We start from the raw sequence: 19,912 nt of genomic DNA, 5'->3' as shown, positions 1-19,912 counted from the left end.
CGGCGACACCGAGCTTACTCTGCAGAGTAACATACGGAGACACCGAGCTTACTCTGCAGAGTAACACAGAGAGACACCGAGCTTACTCTGCAGAGTGACACACGGAGACACCGAGCTTACTCTGCAGAGTAACACACGGAGACACCGAGCTTACTCTGCAGAGTAACATACGGAGACACCGAGCTTACTCTGCAGAGTAACACAGAGAGACACCGAGCTTACTCTGCAGAGTGACACACGGAGACACCGAGCTTACTCTGCAGAGTAACACACGGAGACACCGAGCTTACTCTGCAGAGTAACACACGGAGACACCGAGCTTACTCTGCAGAGTAACACAGAGAGACACCGAGCTTACTCTGCAGAGTAACACACGGAGACACCGAGCTTACTCTGCAGAGTAACACACGGCGACACCGAGCTTACTCTGCAGAGTAACATACGGAGACACCGAGCTTACTCTGCAGAGTAACACAGAGAGACACCGAGCTTACTCTGCAGAGTGACACACGGAGACACCGAGCTTACTCTGCAGAGTAACATACGGAGACACCGAGCTTACTCTGCAGAGTAACACAGAGAGACACCGAGCTTACTCTGCAGAGTGACACACGGAGACACCGAGCTTACTCTGCAGAGTAACACACGGAGACACCGAGCTTACTCTGCAGAGTAACACACGGAGACACCGAGCTTACTCTGCAGAGTAACACACGGAGACACCGAGCTTACTCTGCAGAGTAACACACGGAGACACCGAGCTTACTCTGCAGAGTAACACACTGAGACACCGAGCTTACTCTGCAGAGTAACACAGAGAGACACCGAGCTTACTCTGCAGAGTGACACACGGAGACACCGAGCTCACTCTGCAGAGTAACACACGGAGACACCGAGCTTACTCTGCAGAGTAACACACGGAGACACCGAGCTTACTCTGCAGAGTAACACACAGACACCGAGCTTACTCTGCAGAGTGACACACTGAGACACCGAGCTTACTCTGCAGAGTAACACACAGACACCGAGCTTACTCTGCAGAGTAACAGAGAGAGACACCGAGCTTACTCTGCAGAGTAACAGAGAGAGACACCGAGCTTACTCTGCAGAGTAACACACGGAGACACCGAGCTTACTCTGCAGAGTAACAGAGAGAGACACCGAGCTTACTCTGCAGAGTAACACAGAGAGACACCGAGCTTACTCTGCAGAGTAACACACGGAGACACCGAGCTTACTCTGCAGAGTAACACACGGAGACACCGAGCTTACTCTGCAGAGTAACACACGGAGACACCGAGCTTACTCTGCAGAGTAACACACGGAGACACCGAGCTTACTCTGCAGAGTAACACAGAGAGACACCGAGCTTACTCTGCAGAGTAACACACGGAGACACCGAGCTTACTCTGCAGAGTAACACACGGAGACACCGAGCTTACTCTGCAGAGTAACACACTGAGACACCGAGCTTACTCTGCAGAGTAACACACGGAGACACCGAGCTTACTCTGCAGAGTGACACACGGAGACACCGAGCTTACTCTGCAGAGTAACACACGGAGACACCGAGCTTACTCTGCAGAGTAACACACGGAGACACCGAGCTTACTCTGCAGAGTAACACACGGAGACACCGAGCTTACTCTGCAGAGTAACACACTGAGACACCGAGCTTACTCTGCAGAGTAACACAGAGAGACACCGAGCTTACTCTGCAGAGTGACACACGGAGACACCGAGCTCACTCTGCAGAGTAACACACAGACACCGAGCTTACTCTGCAGAGTGACACACGGAGACACCGAGCTTACTCTGCAGAGTAACACACGGAGACACCGAGCTTACTCTGCAGAGTAACACACGGAGACACCGAGCTTACTCTGCAGAGTAACACACGGAGACACCGAGCTTACTCTGCAGAGTAACACACGGAGACACCGAGCTTACTCTGCAGAGTGACACACTGAGACACCGAGCTTACTCTGCAGAGTAACACAGAGAGACACCGAGCTTACTTTGTGTATGAGAGCAGATTAATGGGGAGATTTCTAACTGCGGTAAAACTGGAATTGGGAATCGATTGCACAGAATCTGGCTGATTTTCCTGTTAGCTGGAACTCGGGTGGTGTCTATAACAATCAACTGATTGACATCAGCTCAACTGATCAGTGGCAGGTTAGAAATCGATCCTTGCGCAGCAACACAAAGGGTTTAAATCCCCCAACCCAGAATCTCGCCGGAGGAACACCTACTGCAGATATAAGACCTTGAGACCACTGTCCATCGTCCACCGCATTTGCAAGGATGGCGCCAACCTGTTGATAGAGAAAGACGCCCATTAGAATTGTGGCAGAGTCAGCAACAAGTCACTGAAATGCAGCTCCGATTCCTTTCTATCCTGCTTACCTTTCCCTGGGCGACGAGCTCTCGCTGGGCCGCCGAGGCAGACTTGACCAGTGCGCTGGTAGCAGCTGCAATCGATTTTGCAGCTTCCAGAATCTGTTCCTCAAAGTCAAGGGTCTCATCCGCTTGCTGCTGGGCAAGTAAAGGCATTGTTGAAGGGAATGAATGGTACAGGAAACCCCAGGCCCACCACACCCGGAAACGCCAGGCCCACGCACACCACCCCTTAAGGAAACGCCAGGCCCATGGCCCACGCACACCACCCCTTAAGGAAACGCCAGGCCCACGGCCCACGCACACCACCCCTTGCATCTCACAAAGCTTCTCATACAGAACAAAAAAAATCTTAAAACTCCCAAAAAACAGGAAAAACGCTAGCCCATGTGAAACGGTTATTCTGCCACTTAATTCCTATGTAAATTATTGTAAAATTAAACTGAGCCTTGACAAAGTGAGCTTGTACGAATCAGAAACCAGTTACGTTAGATTTTCTTCTGCTCCAGAATCAACTCCCTTTAATCCGACACTGTTTTGCCTCCTATCGAATTGCTCTTCAGCCCATGATCAATTTGTTTGTACCCAGGAGACAGGGCAGGACACTATAGCAATATGTTTGATATATAGTTGACTTGAGTAACAACCTAATATATCAAACATATCACACAGCGACTTGCAGGAAACATCGAGCTGGGAATCACTTCAAAAAGACAATAGATCTTGGCCAATCCCCCAGACCAAGTAGAGAGCAATGGCTTGCGACTAGCCAAGGTCGCTATAGCGACTAGAAGCATGGGTGGTCTGGAGACTGGTACTATGCTATGCAGGTTTAGATGGATCAGGGCGAGGAGCCCCGTGCACACAGCACTGGGCTGGTCTCCGAGCCACTCACTGTCTCACTCACCCTGGGCCCCGTGCACACAGCACTGGGCTGGTCTCCGAGCCACTCACTGTCTCACTCACCCTGGGCCCCGTGCACACAGCACTGGGCTGGTCTCCGAGCCACTCACTGTCTCACTCACCCTGGGCCCCGTGCACACAGCACTGGGCTGGTCTCCGAGCCACTCACTGTCTCACTCACCCTGGGCCCCGTGCACACAGCACTGGGCTGGTCTCCGAGCCACTCACTGTCTCACTCACCCTGGGCCCCGTGCACACAGCACTGGGCTGGTCTCCGAGCCACTCACTGTCTCACTCACCCTGGGCCCCGTGCACACAGCACTGGGCTGGTCTCCGAGCCACTCACTGTCTCACTCACCCTGGGCCCCGTGCACACAGCACTGGGCTGGTCTCCCAGCCACTCACTGTCTCACTCACCCTGGGCCCCGTGCACACAGCACTGGGCTGGTCTCCGAGCCACTCACTGTCTCACTCACCCTGGGCCCCGTGCACACAGCACTGGGCTGGTCTCCGAGCCACTCACTGTCTCACTCACCCTGGGCCCCGTGCACACAGCACTGGGCTGGTCTCCGAGCCACTCACTCTCACTCACCCTGGGCCCCGTGCACACAGCACTGGGCTGGTCTCACCCTGGGCCCCGTGCAGCACTGGGCTGGTCTCACCCTGGGCCCCGTGCAGCACTGGGCTGGTCTCACCCTGGGCCCCGTGCACACAGCACTGGGCTGGTCTCCGAGCCACTCACTCTCACTCACCCTGGGCCCCGTGCACACAGCACTGGGCTGGTCTCACCCTGGGCCCCGTGCAGCACTGGGCTGGTCTCACCCTGGGCCCCGTGCAGCACTGGGCTGGTCTCACCCTGGGCCCCGTGCACACAGCACTGGGCTGGTCTCCGAGCCACTCACTCTCACTCACCCTGGGCCCCGTGCACACAGCACTGGGCTGGTCTCCGAGCCACTCACTGTCTCACTCACCCTGGGCCCCGTGCACACAGCACTGGGCTGGTCTCCGAGCCACTCACTGTCTCACTCACCCTGGGCCCCGTGCACACAGCACTGGGCTGGTCTCCGAGCCACTCACTCTCACTCACCCTGGGCCCCGTGCACACAGCACTGGGCTGGTCTCCGAGCCACTCACTGTCTCACTCACCCTGGGCCCCGTGCACACAGCACTGGGCTGGTCTCCGAGCCACTCACTCTCACTCACCCTGGGCCCCGTGCACACAGCACTGGGCTGGTCTCCGAGCCACTCACTGTCTCACTCACCCTGGGCCCCGTGCACACAGCACTGGGCTGGTCTCCGAGCCACTCACTGTCTCACTCACCCTGGGCCCCGTGCACACAGCACTGGGCTGGTCTCCGAGCCACTCACTCTCACTCACCCTGGGCCCCGTGCACACAGCACTGGGCTGGTCTCCGAGCCACTCACTGTCTCACTCACCCTGGGCCCCGTGCACACAGCACTGGGCTGGTCTCCGAGCCACTCACTCTCACTCACCCTGGGCCCCGTGCACACAGCACTGGGCTGGTCTCCGAGCCACTCACTCTCACTCACCCTGGGCCCCGTGCACACAGCACTGGGCTGGTCTCCGAGCCACTCACTGTCTCACTCACCCTGGGCCCCGTGCACACAGCACTGGGCTGGTCTCCCAGCCACTCACTGTCTCACTCACCCTGGGCCCCGTGCAGCACTGGGCTGGTCTCCGAGCCACTCACTCTCACTCACCCTGGGCCCCGTGCACACAGCACTGGGCTGGTCTCCGAGCCACTCACTCTCACTCACCCTGGGCCCCGTGCACACAGCACTGGGCTGGTCTCCGAGCCACTCACTCTCACTCACCCTGGGCCCCGTGCACACAGCACTGGGCTGGTCTCCCAGCCACTCACTCTCACTCACCCTGGGCTTGGCTCTTGGTTTCAGCTGCTCCAGTTTCTTGGCGGCAGCCTCGATGGACGCGGCGGCCCCCAGCAGCTCGGCCTCTGCGATGACGGTCGGGTCTTCGGGATCCACCCATTCCGTGCCTGGGGGAGTCAAAATGTGCCCCGTGAGCTCCCTGGATGAACTCGCCACGTTCGCGAATTAAACCGAGTTGTGGGAGAGAGGGTGTGGGGAAGAGGGGTTAGAACACTGGCCGCGGAATGGGCAAGTCTCCTGGCTTCACTCAAAGGAATTTCCATATCAGCTTGGGGAACACCAAAGGACTGTTTAAGGCGAGGCTGCAGAACCCATGACTATGTAATGACTGACTGAAATACGCGCAGTGGAAATGGCTGACACTGTGCCCTGAAGCATGATGGTAAAAGGGGCCAACAAGACTGGTCCGTGTGAAAACTGCAGCTCACTTTTGCGGGAACAGACGGAACGATGGCTTACAACTGGACTTTTCACCGATAACGCTTGGTTCTGACACAGCGAAAGCAAGGTTCTCTTAAAGACGAATTCGGGCAGCACGGTAGCACAGTGGATAGCACTGTGCCTTTACAGCGCCAGGGTCCCAGGTTCGATTCCCCGCTGGGTCACTGTCTGTGTGGAGTCTGCACGTTCTCCCCGTGTCTGCGTGGGTTTCCTCCGGGTGCTCCGGTTTCCTCCCAGTCCAAAGATGTGCAGGTTAGGTGGATTGGCCATGATAAATTGCCCTTAGTGACCAAAAAGGTTAGGTGGGGTTATTGGGTTACAGGGATAGGGTGGAAGTGAGGGCTTGTGTGGGTTGGTGCAGCCTCGATGGGCCGAATGGCCTCCTTCTGCACTGTATGTTCTATGTGCTGCAGGATTGTTTATATGAATGAACTATAATCTTACAAAAAGTTGGGACTTCCAATAGTTCAGCAGTGATATCTCTGGGATCAACACCTGCAAGACAAGACCCGGCGTTTGGAGACTCAGTGCAGCGCACACCCTCCACAGCCGGCCTGGCCAAGTTCTCTCTGCCACACCCTCCACAGCTGGCCTGGCCAAGTTCTCTCTGCCACACCCTCCACAGCCGGCCTGGCCAAGTTCTCTCTGCCACACCCTCCACAGCCGGCCTGGCCAAGTTCTCTCTGCCACACCCTCCACAGCCGGCCTGGCCAAGTTCTCTCTGCCACACCCTCCACAGCCGGCCTGGCCAAGTTCTCTCTGCCACACCCTCCACAGCCGGCCTGGCCAAGTTCTCTCTGCCACACCCTCCACAGCCGGCCTGGCCAAGTTCTCTCTGCCACACCCTCCACAGCCGGCCTGGCCAAGTTCTCTCTGCCACACCCTCCACAGCCGGCCTGGCCAAGTTCTCTCTATTGGGTAGCATCTTGAGTTCAAGTTGTGAGTCTTAAAACTTGTGTAACTGTTCAAATAAGCACGTAACTAAAGTCTTAGTGAGTTAAATACAGATGTATTAAATCAAACTTGGCATTGAGGATGGATTTGTCGGTTTCATCAGTTGATGCCAGTAGAGGGCAGCAACACGTTCTGTGGGAATGATGTTCTGATGTTTGGGTTTTATAAATAGAGATTATACAAAAGGAAGGAAGGGTTAGGCCTCAGTTGCAATTCCATGATCGCTCCTTTAGAGAAGGACACCGACAGCTGAAACCTGGGAACCCCACCACCTGGAGACTCCCCTCCAAGCCACTCACCATCCCGACTGGAAAATATATCGGCCGTTCCTTCACTGTCATTAGGTCATAATCCTGGAACTCCCTCCCTAACAGCACAGTGGGTGTACCTACACCACCTGGACTGCAGTGGTTCAAGAAGGCGGCTCACCACCACCACCTTCTCAAAGGGGTAGTTAGGGATGGGCATTAAGTGCTGTCCTAGCCAGTGATCCCGTAAAATGGATACTAAAAAAAAAGTGCTCAGTTTTGGGCAACACACTTTAGTAAGGATGCGAAGGCTCAGAGGAGATTTACTACAATAGTACATCAGAGCAATCCAAAACATCAACTCTGTTTCACTCCACAGATGCTGGCCGGCCAGAGAACCATAACTATGTTCTATAACTTCCCTAGAGTGCAGAAGGAGGCCATTTGACCCACCGAGTCTGCACTGACCCTCTGAAAGAGCACTGCAACCAGGGTGATGGGAACTACCTCAGATTGCAGCATACTATGCCAACCTGTGAAGCCTTGAAAAACGCCATCACAAAATACGGGTAAATTTACAGGTTAAACATGAATCGCGGCTTTTGGGGCGATTGGACGCCATTTTGAAATGTGGAAGAAAAAAAAATCACTGGTAATTCAAATTAACTCAATGGCCAGGTTTCAATTAATTAAGTAATTCTATCAGGATATAAGTCCAGAAAGGTAAATTTATTTTACCTTCTCCCCATTGTAGGCCGGGGTGAACAGGATTACACTACCTGCTCCCAAAAGGAAAACTTGGGCCTTGTTGGTGATGTGAATCTGCCGGGAGACAGCATAGCCTGAATCTATTAGAACAGGGATATCGGTATGAGATTAAAGAGGGACATTTAGGACAGAGAGATAACTGGCTGGAAATAGATTCGGGGTCAATGCATCATTTGGAGGTAGGCAGATTGCAACTCGTGGAGTGCCACAGGAATCAGTGCTGGGGCTACAACTATTCACCATCTTGGATGAAGGGGCTAACTGCGTTGTAACCAAATTTATTTATAATCCAGAGATAGGTAGTAAAGTAAGTTGTAGGGAGGATACAGAGTTTGCAAAAAGGATACAGATAGGTTAAGTGAGTGGATTAAAAAATTGGCGGCTGGTGTATAATGTGGGAAAATGTGAGGTTGTCCACTTTGGCAGGAAGAATAAAAAAGCAGAATAGATACATAGAAGATAGGAGCAGGCGGAGGCCTATTGGCCCTTTGAGCCTGCTCCGCCATTTATCATGTTATTTAAAGGAGAGAGACTGCAGAATGCTGCAGTGCAGAGGGATCTGGGTGACCTGGTGCATGGAGAGAGATTGCAGAATGCTGCAGTACAGAGTGATCTGGGTGACCTGGTGCATGGAGAGAGATTGCAGAATGCTGCAGTGCAGAGGGATCTGGGTGACCTGGTGCATGGAGAGAGATTGCAGAATGCTGCAGTACAGAGTGATCTGGGTGACCTGGTACATGGAGCGAGATTGCAGAATGCTGCAGTGCAGAGGGATCTGGGTGACCTGATACATGGAGAGAGATTGCAGAATGCTGCAGTGCAGAGGGATCTGGGTGACCTGGTACATGGAGAGAGATTGCAGAATGCTGCAGTGCAGAGGGATCTGGGTGACCTGGTACATAGAACAAAGAACAAAGAACAAAGAAATGTACAGCACAGGAACAGGCCCTTCGGCCCTCCAAGCCCGCGCCGACCATACTGCCCGACTAAACTACAATCTTCTACACTTCCTGGGTCCGTATCCTTCTATTCCCATCCTATTCATATATTTGTCAAGATGCCCCTTAAATGTCCCTATCGTCCCTGCTTCCACTACCTCCTCCGGTAGCGAGTTCCAGGCACCCACTACCCTCTGCGTAAAAAACTTGCCTCGTACATCTACTCTAAACCTTGCCCCTCTCACCTTAAACCTATGCCCCCTAGTAATTGACCCCTCTACCCTGGGGAAAAGCCTCTGACTATCCACTCTGTCTATGCCCCTCATAATTTTGTATACCTCTATCAGGTCGCCCCTCAACCTCCTTCGTTCCAGAGAGAACAAACCGAGTTTATTCAATCGCTCCTCATAGCTTATGCCCTCCATACCAGGCAACATTCTGGTAAATCTCTTCTGCACCCTCTCTAAAGCCTCCACATCCTTCTGGTAGTGTGGCGACCAGAATTGAACATTATACTCCAAGTGTGGCCTAACTAAGGTTCTATACAGCTGCAACATGACTTGCCAATTCTTATACTCAATGCCCCGGCCAATGAAGGCAAGCATGCCGTATGCCTTCTTGACTACCTTCTCCACCTGTGTTGCCCCTTTCAATGACCTGTGGACCTGTACTCCTAGATCTCTTTGACTTTCAATACTCTTGAGGGTTCTACCATTCACTGTATATTCCCTACCTGCATTAGCCCTTCCAAAATGCATTACCTCACATTTGTCCGGATTAAACTCCATCTGCCATCTCTCCGCCCAAGTCTCCAGACAATCTAAATCCTGCTGTATCCTCAGACAGTCCTCATCGCTATCCGCAATTCCACCAACCTTTGTGTCGTCTGCAAACTTACTAATCAGACCAGTTACATTTTCCTCCAAATCATTTATATATACTACAAAGAGCAAAGGTCCCAGCACTGATCCCTGTGGAACACCACTGGTCACAGCCCTCCAATTAGAAAAGCATCCCTCCATTGCTACCCTCTGCCTTCGATGGCCTAGCCAGTTCTGTATCCACCTTGCCAGTTCACCCCTGATCCCGTGTGACTTCACCTTTTGTACTAGTCTACCATGAGGGACCTTGTCAAAGGCCTTACTGAAGTCCATATAGACAACATCTACTGCCCTACCTGCATCAATCATCTTAGTGACCTCCTCGAAAAACTCTATCAAGTTAGTGAGACACGACCTCCCCTTCACAAAACCGTGCTGCCTCTCACTAATACGTCCATTTGCTTCCAAATGGGAGTAGATCCTGTCTCGGAGAGACATGGAGAGAGATTGCAGAATGCTGCAGTGCAGAGGGATCTGGGTGTCCTTGTACACGAATCATAAAATGTCAGCTTGCACACAGAAAGTAATTAAGGCGGCCCCATGAAATATTGGCCTTTATTGCAAGGGAGTTTGTAAAAGGAGCGAGATCGAGGGGCACAGATTTAAGGTGATTTGCAAAAGAAGCAAATGTGATGTGACAAAAACTTTTACCACCCAGCGAGTGGTTGGGGTGTGGAATGCACGGCCTGGCAGAGTGGTGGAGGCAGGTTCAATCGAGGCATTCAGGAGGACAACAGATAATTATTTGAATAGAACCAATGTACAGGGGTGCGGGGGAAAGCACTCAGTCATGATGCTCGTTTGGAGAGCTGGTGCAGACTCTTGTTTGTTTGTAGCTTTGTGGTCTGCAAGGCGAAGATACCACAACAACTGTATAGGGAACTGGGGAAACCACAACTGGAGTACTGTGTACTGTTCTGGGTCTCCTTACTTCAGTATATATTTGCAGTGGAAGCGGTTCAGAGAAGGTTCACTTGACCGATCCCTGGGGTGAAGGGGAGGTTTTGGGAGGGAATGGTGAGCAGGTTAGGCCTGTGCCCACTGGAGTTTAGAAAAATGAGAAGTGATTTTGTTGAAATAGATCCTGACAAGGTGGGTGCCATGAGAATGTTTCCTGTTGTGTGTGTGTGTGTGTGTGTGCGTGCGTGTGTGTGTGTGCGTGTGTGTCTGTGTGCGTGTGTGTCTGTGTGCGTGCGTGTGCATCTGCGTGCGTGCATGTGTGCGCATTCTGTGCGCGCGCGTGTGTGTATGTGTGCGTGTTCATGTGTGTGCATGTGCATCTGTGCATGTGAGTGCATGTGCGCATGTGTGTGTGCATTCTGTGTGCGCGTGTGTGTCTGTGTGTGTCTGTGTGCGTGTGTGTGTGTAGGGGGTTCTACAACTAGAGGACACTGCTTTAAAAATAAGGGTTCTTCCACTTAAGACAGAGATGAGGAGGAATTTATTTTTTCAGTGGGTCATTAGTCTGTGGAACTCTCGCCCCAGAGGAGTGGAGACTGGGAGATGGAATGTATTAGATTCAAAGAGGTGGACAGCACAGGAAAGGCCCTACAGCCCATCGTGACTGTGTCGGTCAAAAACAACCAATCCCATTTTCCAGCACTTGACCGTGTCTGCCCTGGCAGTGCAAGCGCACATCTAAATACTTCTTCAATGTTCTGAGGGTCTCTGCCTCCACCCCCCTTTCAGGCAGCGAGTCCCAGGCTCCCACCCCCCTCTGGGTGAAAAGGTTTTTCCTCAAATCCCCTCTAAACCTCCTGCCCCTCACCTTAAATCTCTGCCCCCTGGTCATTGATCCCTCCACCAAGGGGAAATGTTTCTTCCTGTCTCCTCTGTTTATGCCCCTCATAATTTAAAAAACACACACACAGAATGATGGAGCTGAGGCCACAATCAGATCAGCCATGATCTTAGCGATTGATGGAGCAGGCTCGATGGGCCGAATGGCCCACTCCTGCTCATATGTTCGTACGAGCCTTTTGCTACAGAGGGTGGTGGGACAGTGGGTTACAGCAGAGACGATGTAAACAGGTTAGATGGCTGGCTGGATGAAATGGGAGGTCAAAGGAATATGGGAATAGAGCTGTCAAGTGGGATTGGGACTACTGCCCATGTGGACGATAAACATCGACGTGACATGTTGGAGCTTGCTGCAATCTCAAACATTTGGGACTTGCAAAACAATGAGAAAAATATTGCAAGTGAGTTTTCTTCAGAGAATGATTTACAAGAGCTTTGTCATCGGGAATGTAGTCCTGCGGAATTACATGGAAAATACAGCTCAGAACCTGGCCTTTTGGCCCAACTGCTCCGTGCTAGTCTTTCTGGTTCACACAAAGGCCTCCTCACACCCCTTTTCACCCCATCAGCAAAACCTGCCATTTCTTTCTCCATTGTGGCTATCTCGCTTCCCTCGAAACGCATCGATGTTAGCGCACTCCAAACTAACTCTGGGTTCAGTTAAATTGGCAACGTTTAGCCCAAAGCCTCAATTTCCTTGCATGTGGTAGGGTTTCACACACACCCATTTGGTAGCAGAGTGGTTAGCACTGTTGCTTCACAGCTCCAGGGTCCCAGGTTCGATTCCGGCTTGGGCCACTGTCTGTGCGGAGTCTGCACCTTCTCCCCGGGTCTGCGTGGGTTTCCTCCGGGTGCTCCGGTTTCCTCCCGAAAGACGTGCTTGTTAGGTGAATTGGACATTCTGAATTCTCCCTCAGTGTACCCGAACAGGCGCTGGAGTTTTTCAGTGTTAATGCAAGCGCACTTGTGACAATAAAGATTATCATTAAATGCAGTGGCACAGTGGTTAGCACAGCGCCAGGGACCCGGGTTCATTTTCGGCCTTGGGTCACTGTCTGTGCGGAGTCTGCACGTTCTCCTCGTGTGTGCGTGGGTTTCCTCCGGGTGCTCCGGTTTCCTCCCACAGTCCAAAGATGTGCAGGTTCGGTGGACTGACCGTGCTAAATTGCCCTAAGTGTCCAAAGACGTGTAGGTTGGGTGGATTGGCCCAAGATCACTGTGCAGGATGGGTGGTCTTTCGGAGGGTTGGTGGTGACTTGATGGGCCAAATGGCCTCTTTTGCACTGTCGGAATTCCATGAAATAGATTAAAATGGGACGAGTGAAATGAAGGAAAAGCCACAACAAAGATTATTTACAGATTGTTTGTTTTGTATTAGAGGCGAGAATGTTTGACTTCAGCCAACCAATCTCTTCTGGAATTGGCAATGTGACCGTCCGACTGCAACATCAGTTTGTGGAATGTTGTTCAATGGGGCCGGGGGGGGTTGGAATGAAACATCAACTTCCCTTTTTTATAAATTTACAGTACCCAATTATATATTTTTTCCAATTAAGGGGCAATTTAGCGTGGCCAATCCACCTACCCTGCACATCTTTGTGTTGTGGGGGTGAGACCCACGCAGACACGGGGAGAATGTGCAAACTCCACACGGACAGTGACCCGGGGCCGGGATTCAAACTCGGGACCTCAGCACCGCAGTCCCAGTGCTAACCACTGCGCCACGTGCCACCCTTGAAATATCAACTTCTGAAGTGCACCTGCCATCAGTGACCCCACTCTCCCCCTCACTCAGGAGGGGGGGGCAGTGACCCCACTCTCCCCCTCACTCAGGAGGGGGGGCAGTGACCCCACTCTCCCCCTCACTCAGGAGGGGGGCTCAGTGACCCCACTCTCCCCCTCACTCAGGAGGGGGGGCAGTGACCCCACTCTCCCCCTCACTCAGGAGGGGGGGGCAGTGACCCCACTCTCCCCCTTCACTCAGGAGGGGGGCTCAGTGACCCCACTCTCCCCCTCACTCAGGAGGGGGGCTCAGTGACCCCACTCTCCCCCTCACTCAGGAGGGGGGCTCAGTGACCCCACTCTCCCCCTCACTCAGGAGGGGGGCTCAGTGACCCCACTCTCCCCCTCACTCAGGAGGGGGGCTCAGTGACCCCACTCTCCCCCTCACTCAGGAGGGGGGGACAGTGACCCCACTCTCCCCCTCACTCAGGAGGGGGGACAGTGACCCCACTCTCCCCCTCACTCAGGAGGGGGGCAGTGACCCCACTCTCCCCCTCACTCAGGAGGGAGGCTCAGTGACCCCACTCTCCCCCTCACTCAGGAGGGGGGCAGTGACCCCACTCTCCCCCTCACTCAGGAGGGGGGCAGTGACCCCACTCTCCCCCTCACTCAGGAGGGGGGGGACAGTGACCCCACTCTCCCCCTCACTCAGGAGGGGGGCTCAGTGACCCCACTCTCCCCCTCACTCAGGAGGGGGGGCAGTGACCCCACTCTCCCCCTCACTCAGGAGGGGGGGCAGTGACCCCACTCTCCCCCTCACTCAGGAGGGGGGCTCAGTGACCCCACTCTCCCCCTCACTCAGGAGGGGGGCAGTGACCCCACTCTCCCCCTCACTCAGGAGGGGGGGGCAGTGACCCCACTCTCCCCCTCACTCAGGAGGGGGGGGGCAGTGACCCCACACTCCCCCTCACTCAGGAGGGGGGCTCAGTGACCCCACTCTCCCCCTCACTCAGGAGGGGGGCTCAGTGACCCCACTCTCCCCTTCACTCAGGAGGGGGGGGCAGTGACCCCACTCTCCCCCTTCACTCAGGAGGGGGGGGCAGTGACCCCACTCTCCCCCTCACTCAGGAGGGGGGCTCAGTGACCCCACTCTCCCCCTCACTCAGGAGGGGGGTCAGTGACCCCATTCTCCCCCTTCACTCAGGAGGGGGGCTCAGTGACCCCACTCTCCCCCTCACTCAGGAAGGGGGGCAGTGACCCCACTCTCCCCCTCACTCAGGAGGGGGGGCAGTGACCCCCTTCCTGAGTGAGGGGGAGAATGGGGTCACTGCCCCCCCCTCCTGAGTGAGGGGGAGAGTGGGGTCACTGCCCCCACATTTTTTTAAATGGAAGAACTTTGTACAAAAAGATCAGAAGGCAAGGGGGCAATGGAGAGCTGGGGGCTGCTGAGGAGAGACTGATGGCGAGATCTTGCGAGGTATCTGGGAATGATCACTGCTTTTACACATTCCTTCAAGGTCACGAGAGTGCCCGCTGCATAGTTCAGATGAGTTGTTCTAATAATATAATCTTTATTAGTGTCACAAGTAGGCTTACATCAACACTGCAATGAAGTTACTGTGAAAAGCCCCTAGTCGCCACATTCCGGCGCCTGCTCGGGTACATTGAGGGAGAATTCAGAATGTCCAATTCACCCAACAGCACGTCTTTCGGGACTGCGGGAGGAAACCGGAGCACCCGGAGGAAACCCACGCAGACTCCGCACAGACAGTGACCCAACCTGGGACTAGAACCCGGGTCCCTGGCGTTGTGAAGCAACTGTGCTAACCACTGTGCTGCCCCGTGACTGGTGGGGGAAGAGGCCAGAGATGAAGGTCTTAGCACCAGCACCTGTATTGACCCCCTCGCCCACCCAGAGCACTCAATACTGGCTTCTTTAGTACCTAAAGATGCAATGTTCCCCCGTACCTCAGCATCTTGTCATGTGAGAGTACATTGTTTAAGCAATGTCCCTTTAAGAAAACAGTGATGTCAGAGAGTGGGTGGGGCTGAGCTCAGGTCAGCCATTTTGGAAGTTTCAGTTTTGAAAAGAGCTGGTGTGTGTCTGTGTGTTTCCAGAGAGTTGCAGATTAGTTTTGCAGTTTGAAAAGAGCTTGGGGAGTGTCTGTGTTTGCAGTGAGCTGGATCTCTGCCATGAAAGACTATCTCTGGATCATTTGGGTGATTTAAACTTCTAATAGTAAAGCCTGATGTGATTCTGTTTAAAGGTGTTAAGTCTCTTGGAAGTTCGAAGGAACATTTTGAGGAATTATTTACTGTTGCAATATTTTCAGAGTTATCTTTGAAGTAAGGGGTGTTAAGTGATCCAATATTTATTTAAGATGTTAAATTGAGTTCATGGAATAAACATTGTTTTGTGTTTAAAAACCCATGTGTCCATAATTGTAATCCCACACCTAGGGAACAAGCCGTGTGCTCGGAAAAGCAACAAATCCATTAAAGGGAGAGGTTGGTTGAACTCCATGATACATTTTGGGGTTCTGAAAATGACTCGTACATAACAATCTACAGGATGAAGAGACGCGACACCTTTCTCACAAAAGCTCGGTTCCCCATTCAAAACGCCGGCTCCCCATTCAAAACGCCGGCTCCCCATTCAAAACGCCGGCTCCCCATTCAAAACACCGGCTCCGACTCTACTGTACACAGATGTTGCCAGACTCGGGCAGTGTTTCCAGTACTTACTGTTTCGGTTTTAAAGTTAAAGAGTGTCTGAAGCATTGTGAACCTGGATTCAGAAATAGATGAAGAAATAGAAAAGAATTTGGAAGATGAATTTAAAGAATATAGAGAGCAAAGATATGCAGGTTAGGTGGATTGGCCATGCTAAAGTGCCCCCAAGTGTCCAAAGATTAGGCAGATTATGGGGACAGGACGAGGGAGTGGGCCTGGGTAGGGTGCTCTTTCAGAGGGTCGGTATAGACTCGATGGGCCGAATAGTCTTTTATAGGACATACAGTGCAGGAGGAGGCCATTCGGCCCATCGAGTCTGCACCGACCCACTTAAGCCCTCACTTCCACCCTATCCCCATAACCCAATAATCCATCCTGACCGGTTTTGGTCACTAAGGGCAATTCATCATGGCCAATCCACCTAACCTGCACGTCTTTTGGACCGTGGGACTTCTTCTGGACTTCTTCTGCGCTGTGGGATTTCTATGGATTCTAAGGGGTCCTTTACATCCATGGGAGGGGATATGGGAGAGGGTCTTGGTTTAACATCTGATGCTAAAGCTGGCACCGTTGATGGTGCGGCACTCCCTCGGTGGAGTATCACGTCCCTGGAGAAAGTGACACTGAGATTCCAATCCCCCCCTGTCTATATTCCCGACATGGTTTTATGAAATGCCACAACTGTATCAACAAAGGAGGAACACTTTCCTTATACCAGAGGCTCTGCCTTTCCTTTTGAACTGGACAAATAACCATCTTTGAGAACTAAATGGAGAGAGATTGTTTCGAAGCTGACCTGGAGATGTACAGCCGACTGAAATCGGCCGGCTCACTGCAAGCAGAATGGCTCATTTGCTGATTCTTCCAACACTCAAATGTTGGGAGGAGGGGGAATTAGGTCTTCTCAGATCTGTGCTCTCCTTGGCAGTGCTAGATTGGCCCTCGAGGAGTTACATGTAAGTCAGTCAAGTGAACAATTAAACAAATTGTCAATGCTGTCGCTCTCAAACACCCACGATCAAGAGATATCTTACCAAAGCAACTTCAAGAACCTTTCCTTGAAAGTTAAGTGAGGGAGCTCAGGGTGGAAGGAGACACATTTTCTCCCTGTGGTACTGAGTCCCCTTTAAGGGGCAATCCCTCGTGGTTCACGTGACTCGCTCGGGGCCTATCATGCGGGAGTAGGCGAACCCTGACCAATGGGAGAAAAGTGCGGGGCAGTGGAGGCAGGGACCCGGGAGTCAGAGTGAAGACCCGTTTCGGAGACCTCTGTGCCGGTGTATAGGTGACCTACCCCTTGTTCTTAACATCCCCGTTGGTTGTATAAGGAGCCTCCGCGGTATTGCAACGGGCCACCAGACTCCCGATGTAATGCGCGCGTCCAAGGGCCACACTGCAGCAGTAAAGCAGCTCACCGCGGCGCAGTGTGGCCGATGAAAGTAGGGAGACTCTACCTAGCTCGCCACGCGAGATCCAACGCGATCTCGCGAGATGTTGAGATGTAAATCCCACCCAATGTGGGGGGAGGGGAGGGGGGAGTCGGGGACTGTTTTGGGGGCCACTGGGGAGTTCCGTTTTGGGTAATTTTGGGCCTACCAAATTTTGGAAAGTGAAGAATGGGGTGCAGAGCGAGAGGCTTCAGTGATGGGGAAGGATTTCACAAAGTGGAACTCCTTTCATTTATGAGGCAGGAGCTGAGAGAGGGGTTCAAAATAAGGAGGGGTTTTGTTGGGGTAAATGAGGAATAATGATTTCCACTGGTTAGTGAGTCAGTAACGAGGAGGCATTAATTTAAATATCGAGGGGGGAGGCTGGAATAATCATCTGACATAACAAAACTTGAGACGAGGAATGTCCGCCCAGAAACTGAGAGAAAAGTAAATTCCAGAATCATATTCATCATAGATATCATATCATAGAATTTGCAGTGCAGAAGGAGGCCATTCGGCCCAGCGAGTCTGCACCGGCTCTTGGAAAGAGCACCCGACCCAAGGTCAACACCTCCCCCATAACCCAGTAACCCCACCCAACACTAAGGACAATTTTGGACACTAAGGGCAACTTATCATAGCCAATCCACCTAACCTGCATATCTTTGGACTGTGGGAGGAAACCGGAGCGCCCGGAGGAAACCCACGCTGACACGGGGAGAACGTGCAGACTCCGCACAGACAGTGACCCACGCCGGAATCAAACCTGGGACCCTGGAGCTGTGAAGCAATTGTGCTATCCACAATGCTACCGTGCTGCCCCAAACAGACATGGGTAACTATTGGAAAGAGAAAAGGGATATGTCGAACAGAATGCTGCCATAAACGGGCTGGATAGCCCCCTCCTGTAGTTCTTTGCGATTACAGTTTTCTAGGTTATCGTTGTGGGTGAGATCTGAGTCACATCTCCCACTGCAAGAGGAACTTGTAAAAGGCTTGGCAACGGGGGATGATTCTGGATAATTTACCAGATACGGGAGAGGCCCTGCCGACCGCCCATAAGACATAGGAGGAGAATGAGGCCATTTGGCCCATCGAGTCTGCTCCGCCATTCCTGACGCTGAAATTTGATGCTGACCTTTCATGGCTTCCGCTGCCTGGATCAGTTCGGTAACGGCTGTGGCGACCCGCTTGGAGAATCCAGACAGCTGAAGTTTCTGCTCACTTGTGGGCTTCTGAACAATCTGTTTGGAAACAAAAGCAGAAATGTGATATTCCAAAATTGTCCAATGGTAAAAAGGATCACAAGCTCCGACTCTGGAACAGGAAGATTCCGCGCCCGTTTCCTGGAAACCTCCCAAAGTTGGAAAACTGTAGTAAATATCAACTAAATTCACCATGGATTAGAATGATTATCGGTTCCCAAAAATCCCAACTGCTCCCGACATAACAGAGGAATTGTTGGAAAACTGAGACTCTATCATCATGTTTCCAAAGTTTTGTTTTATTCGTCACGGAATGTGGATGTTGCTGTCTGGGCCAACATTTATTGCCCATCCCTGAGGGCATTTAAACCATATTGGGGCAACACGGTGGCACAGTGGTTAGCACTGTCGCCTCACGGCACCGAGGTCCCAGGTTTGATCCCGGCCCGGGTCACTGTCAGTGTGGAGTTTGCACATTCTCTCCGTGTCTGCGTGGGTTTCGCCCCCACAATCCAAAGATGTGCAGGGGAGGTGGATTGGCCACGCTAAATTGCCCCTTAATTGGAAAAAATGAATTGATTACTCTAAATTGAAATTTTAAAAGAAGTCAATCACATTGCCGATATATTTCACAGGTCGGCGCAACATCGAGGGCCGAAGGGCCTGTACTACGCTGTAATGTTCTATGTTCTATTGTTATGGATCTGGAGTCACGTGGGCCAGACCAGGTAAGGGCGGCAGATTTCCTTCTCTGAAGGTTATCAGTGAACCAGATGAATTTTTATGATAACTGACAATTTTAGACTTTTTAATTCCAGATTTTTACTGAATTCAAATTTCATCATCTGCCCTGGCGGGATTCGAACCCGGGCCCCCAGAGTATGACTCTGGGTCTCTGGATTACTATCCAGCGACAGTACACTCTGCCACCGCCTAATATGAAGAGGTAGAGACACTCACCACAAGGACATGTTCCAGCAGCTCCATGTAGCCGACGGTGCATTCAGTAGCAAAGTGCAAGGCCCTGCTTCGTACATCTTCACCCACCTCCGAATGGTACGCTGCTTGCTGCCCACACAAACACATTCAGGTTTCAGTGCTACGTGCCCACAAGGTTAGACTTCAACGGTAGCTAGGTGACTGAGGAGAGGGCGAACACGTACCTTACAGGCAGTCAACATGTCAATGATTGCCTTGCGGCTGAGGTTGGCCGTGGCAATCACGTCGTCCTGCCGACAGGAGTTACCCGCTGCCACGGCCTTTGCAGTTGCCATGGTGATGCCCTTTGTCATTCGAATGAATTCTTCTGGGGAGTAGGTCTTCGCTGGTACCTCCTTCGATTGGAAAACCTATAATTGGTACCAGAGCCAAAGATAAGGGTCTGAAATCTTGAAACGGCCCAACAGTCCAGTAAATCAGAGATTGGTTACAGCACAGGAGGTGGCCATTCGGTCCTTTGAGGCTATACCAGCTCTCTGCAAGAGCAATTTAGTTAGATCCACTCTCTATTTCCCCATCAGTAGCGTAGTAGTTTTATTACTGGTTAGGCCAGTATTTAGTGCCCACACCTAATTGTTC

At 52.4% G+C, this 19,912-nt stretch overlaps 1 protein-coding gene across 1 annotated transcript in view; it reads right to left on the bottom strand.

Moving 5' to 3' along the window:
• LOC140404494 (talin-2-like) overlaps positions 1-19,912 on the bottom strand; it is a 392,578-nt gene that overhangs the window by 11,488 nt on the left and 361,178 nt on the right. Inside the window, 6 exon segments of the mRNA XM_072493108.1 lie at positions 2,256-2,318; positions 2,410-2,535; positions 5,197-5,321; positions 18,268-18,373; positions 19,295-19,402; positions 19,498-19,683. Coding sequence (XP_072349209.1) covers positions 2,256-2,318; positions 2,410-2,535; positions 5,197-5,321; positions 18,268-18,373; positions 19,295-19,402; positions 19,498-19,683 — 714 coding nt within the window.

Source organism: Scyliorhinus torazame, chromosome 30, assembly GCF_047496885.1.
Source record: "Scyliorhinus torazame isolate Kashiwa2021f chromosome 30, sScyTor2.1, whole genome shotgun sequence".
In the NCBI taxonomy this organism is placed as follows: domain Eukaryota; kingdom Metazoa; phylum Chordata; class Chondrichthyes; order Carcharhiniformes; family Scyliorhinidae; genus Scyliorhinus; species Scyliorhinus torazame.
The sequence above is the reverse complement of the archived record's forward strand: the minus strand, read 5'-3'. Positions and strand labels throughout refer to the sequence as shown.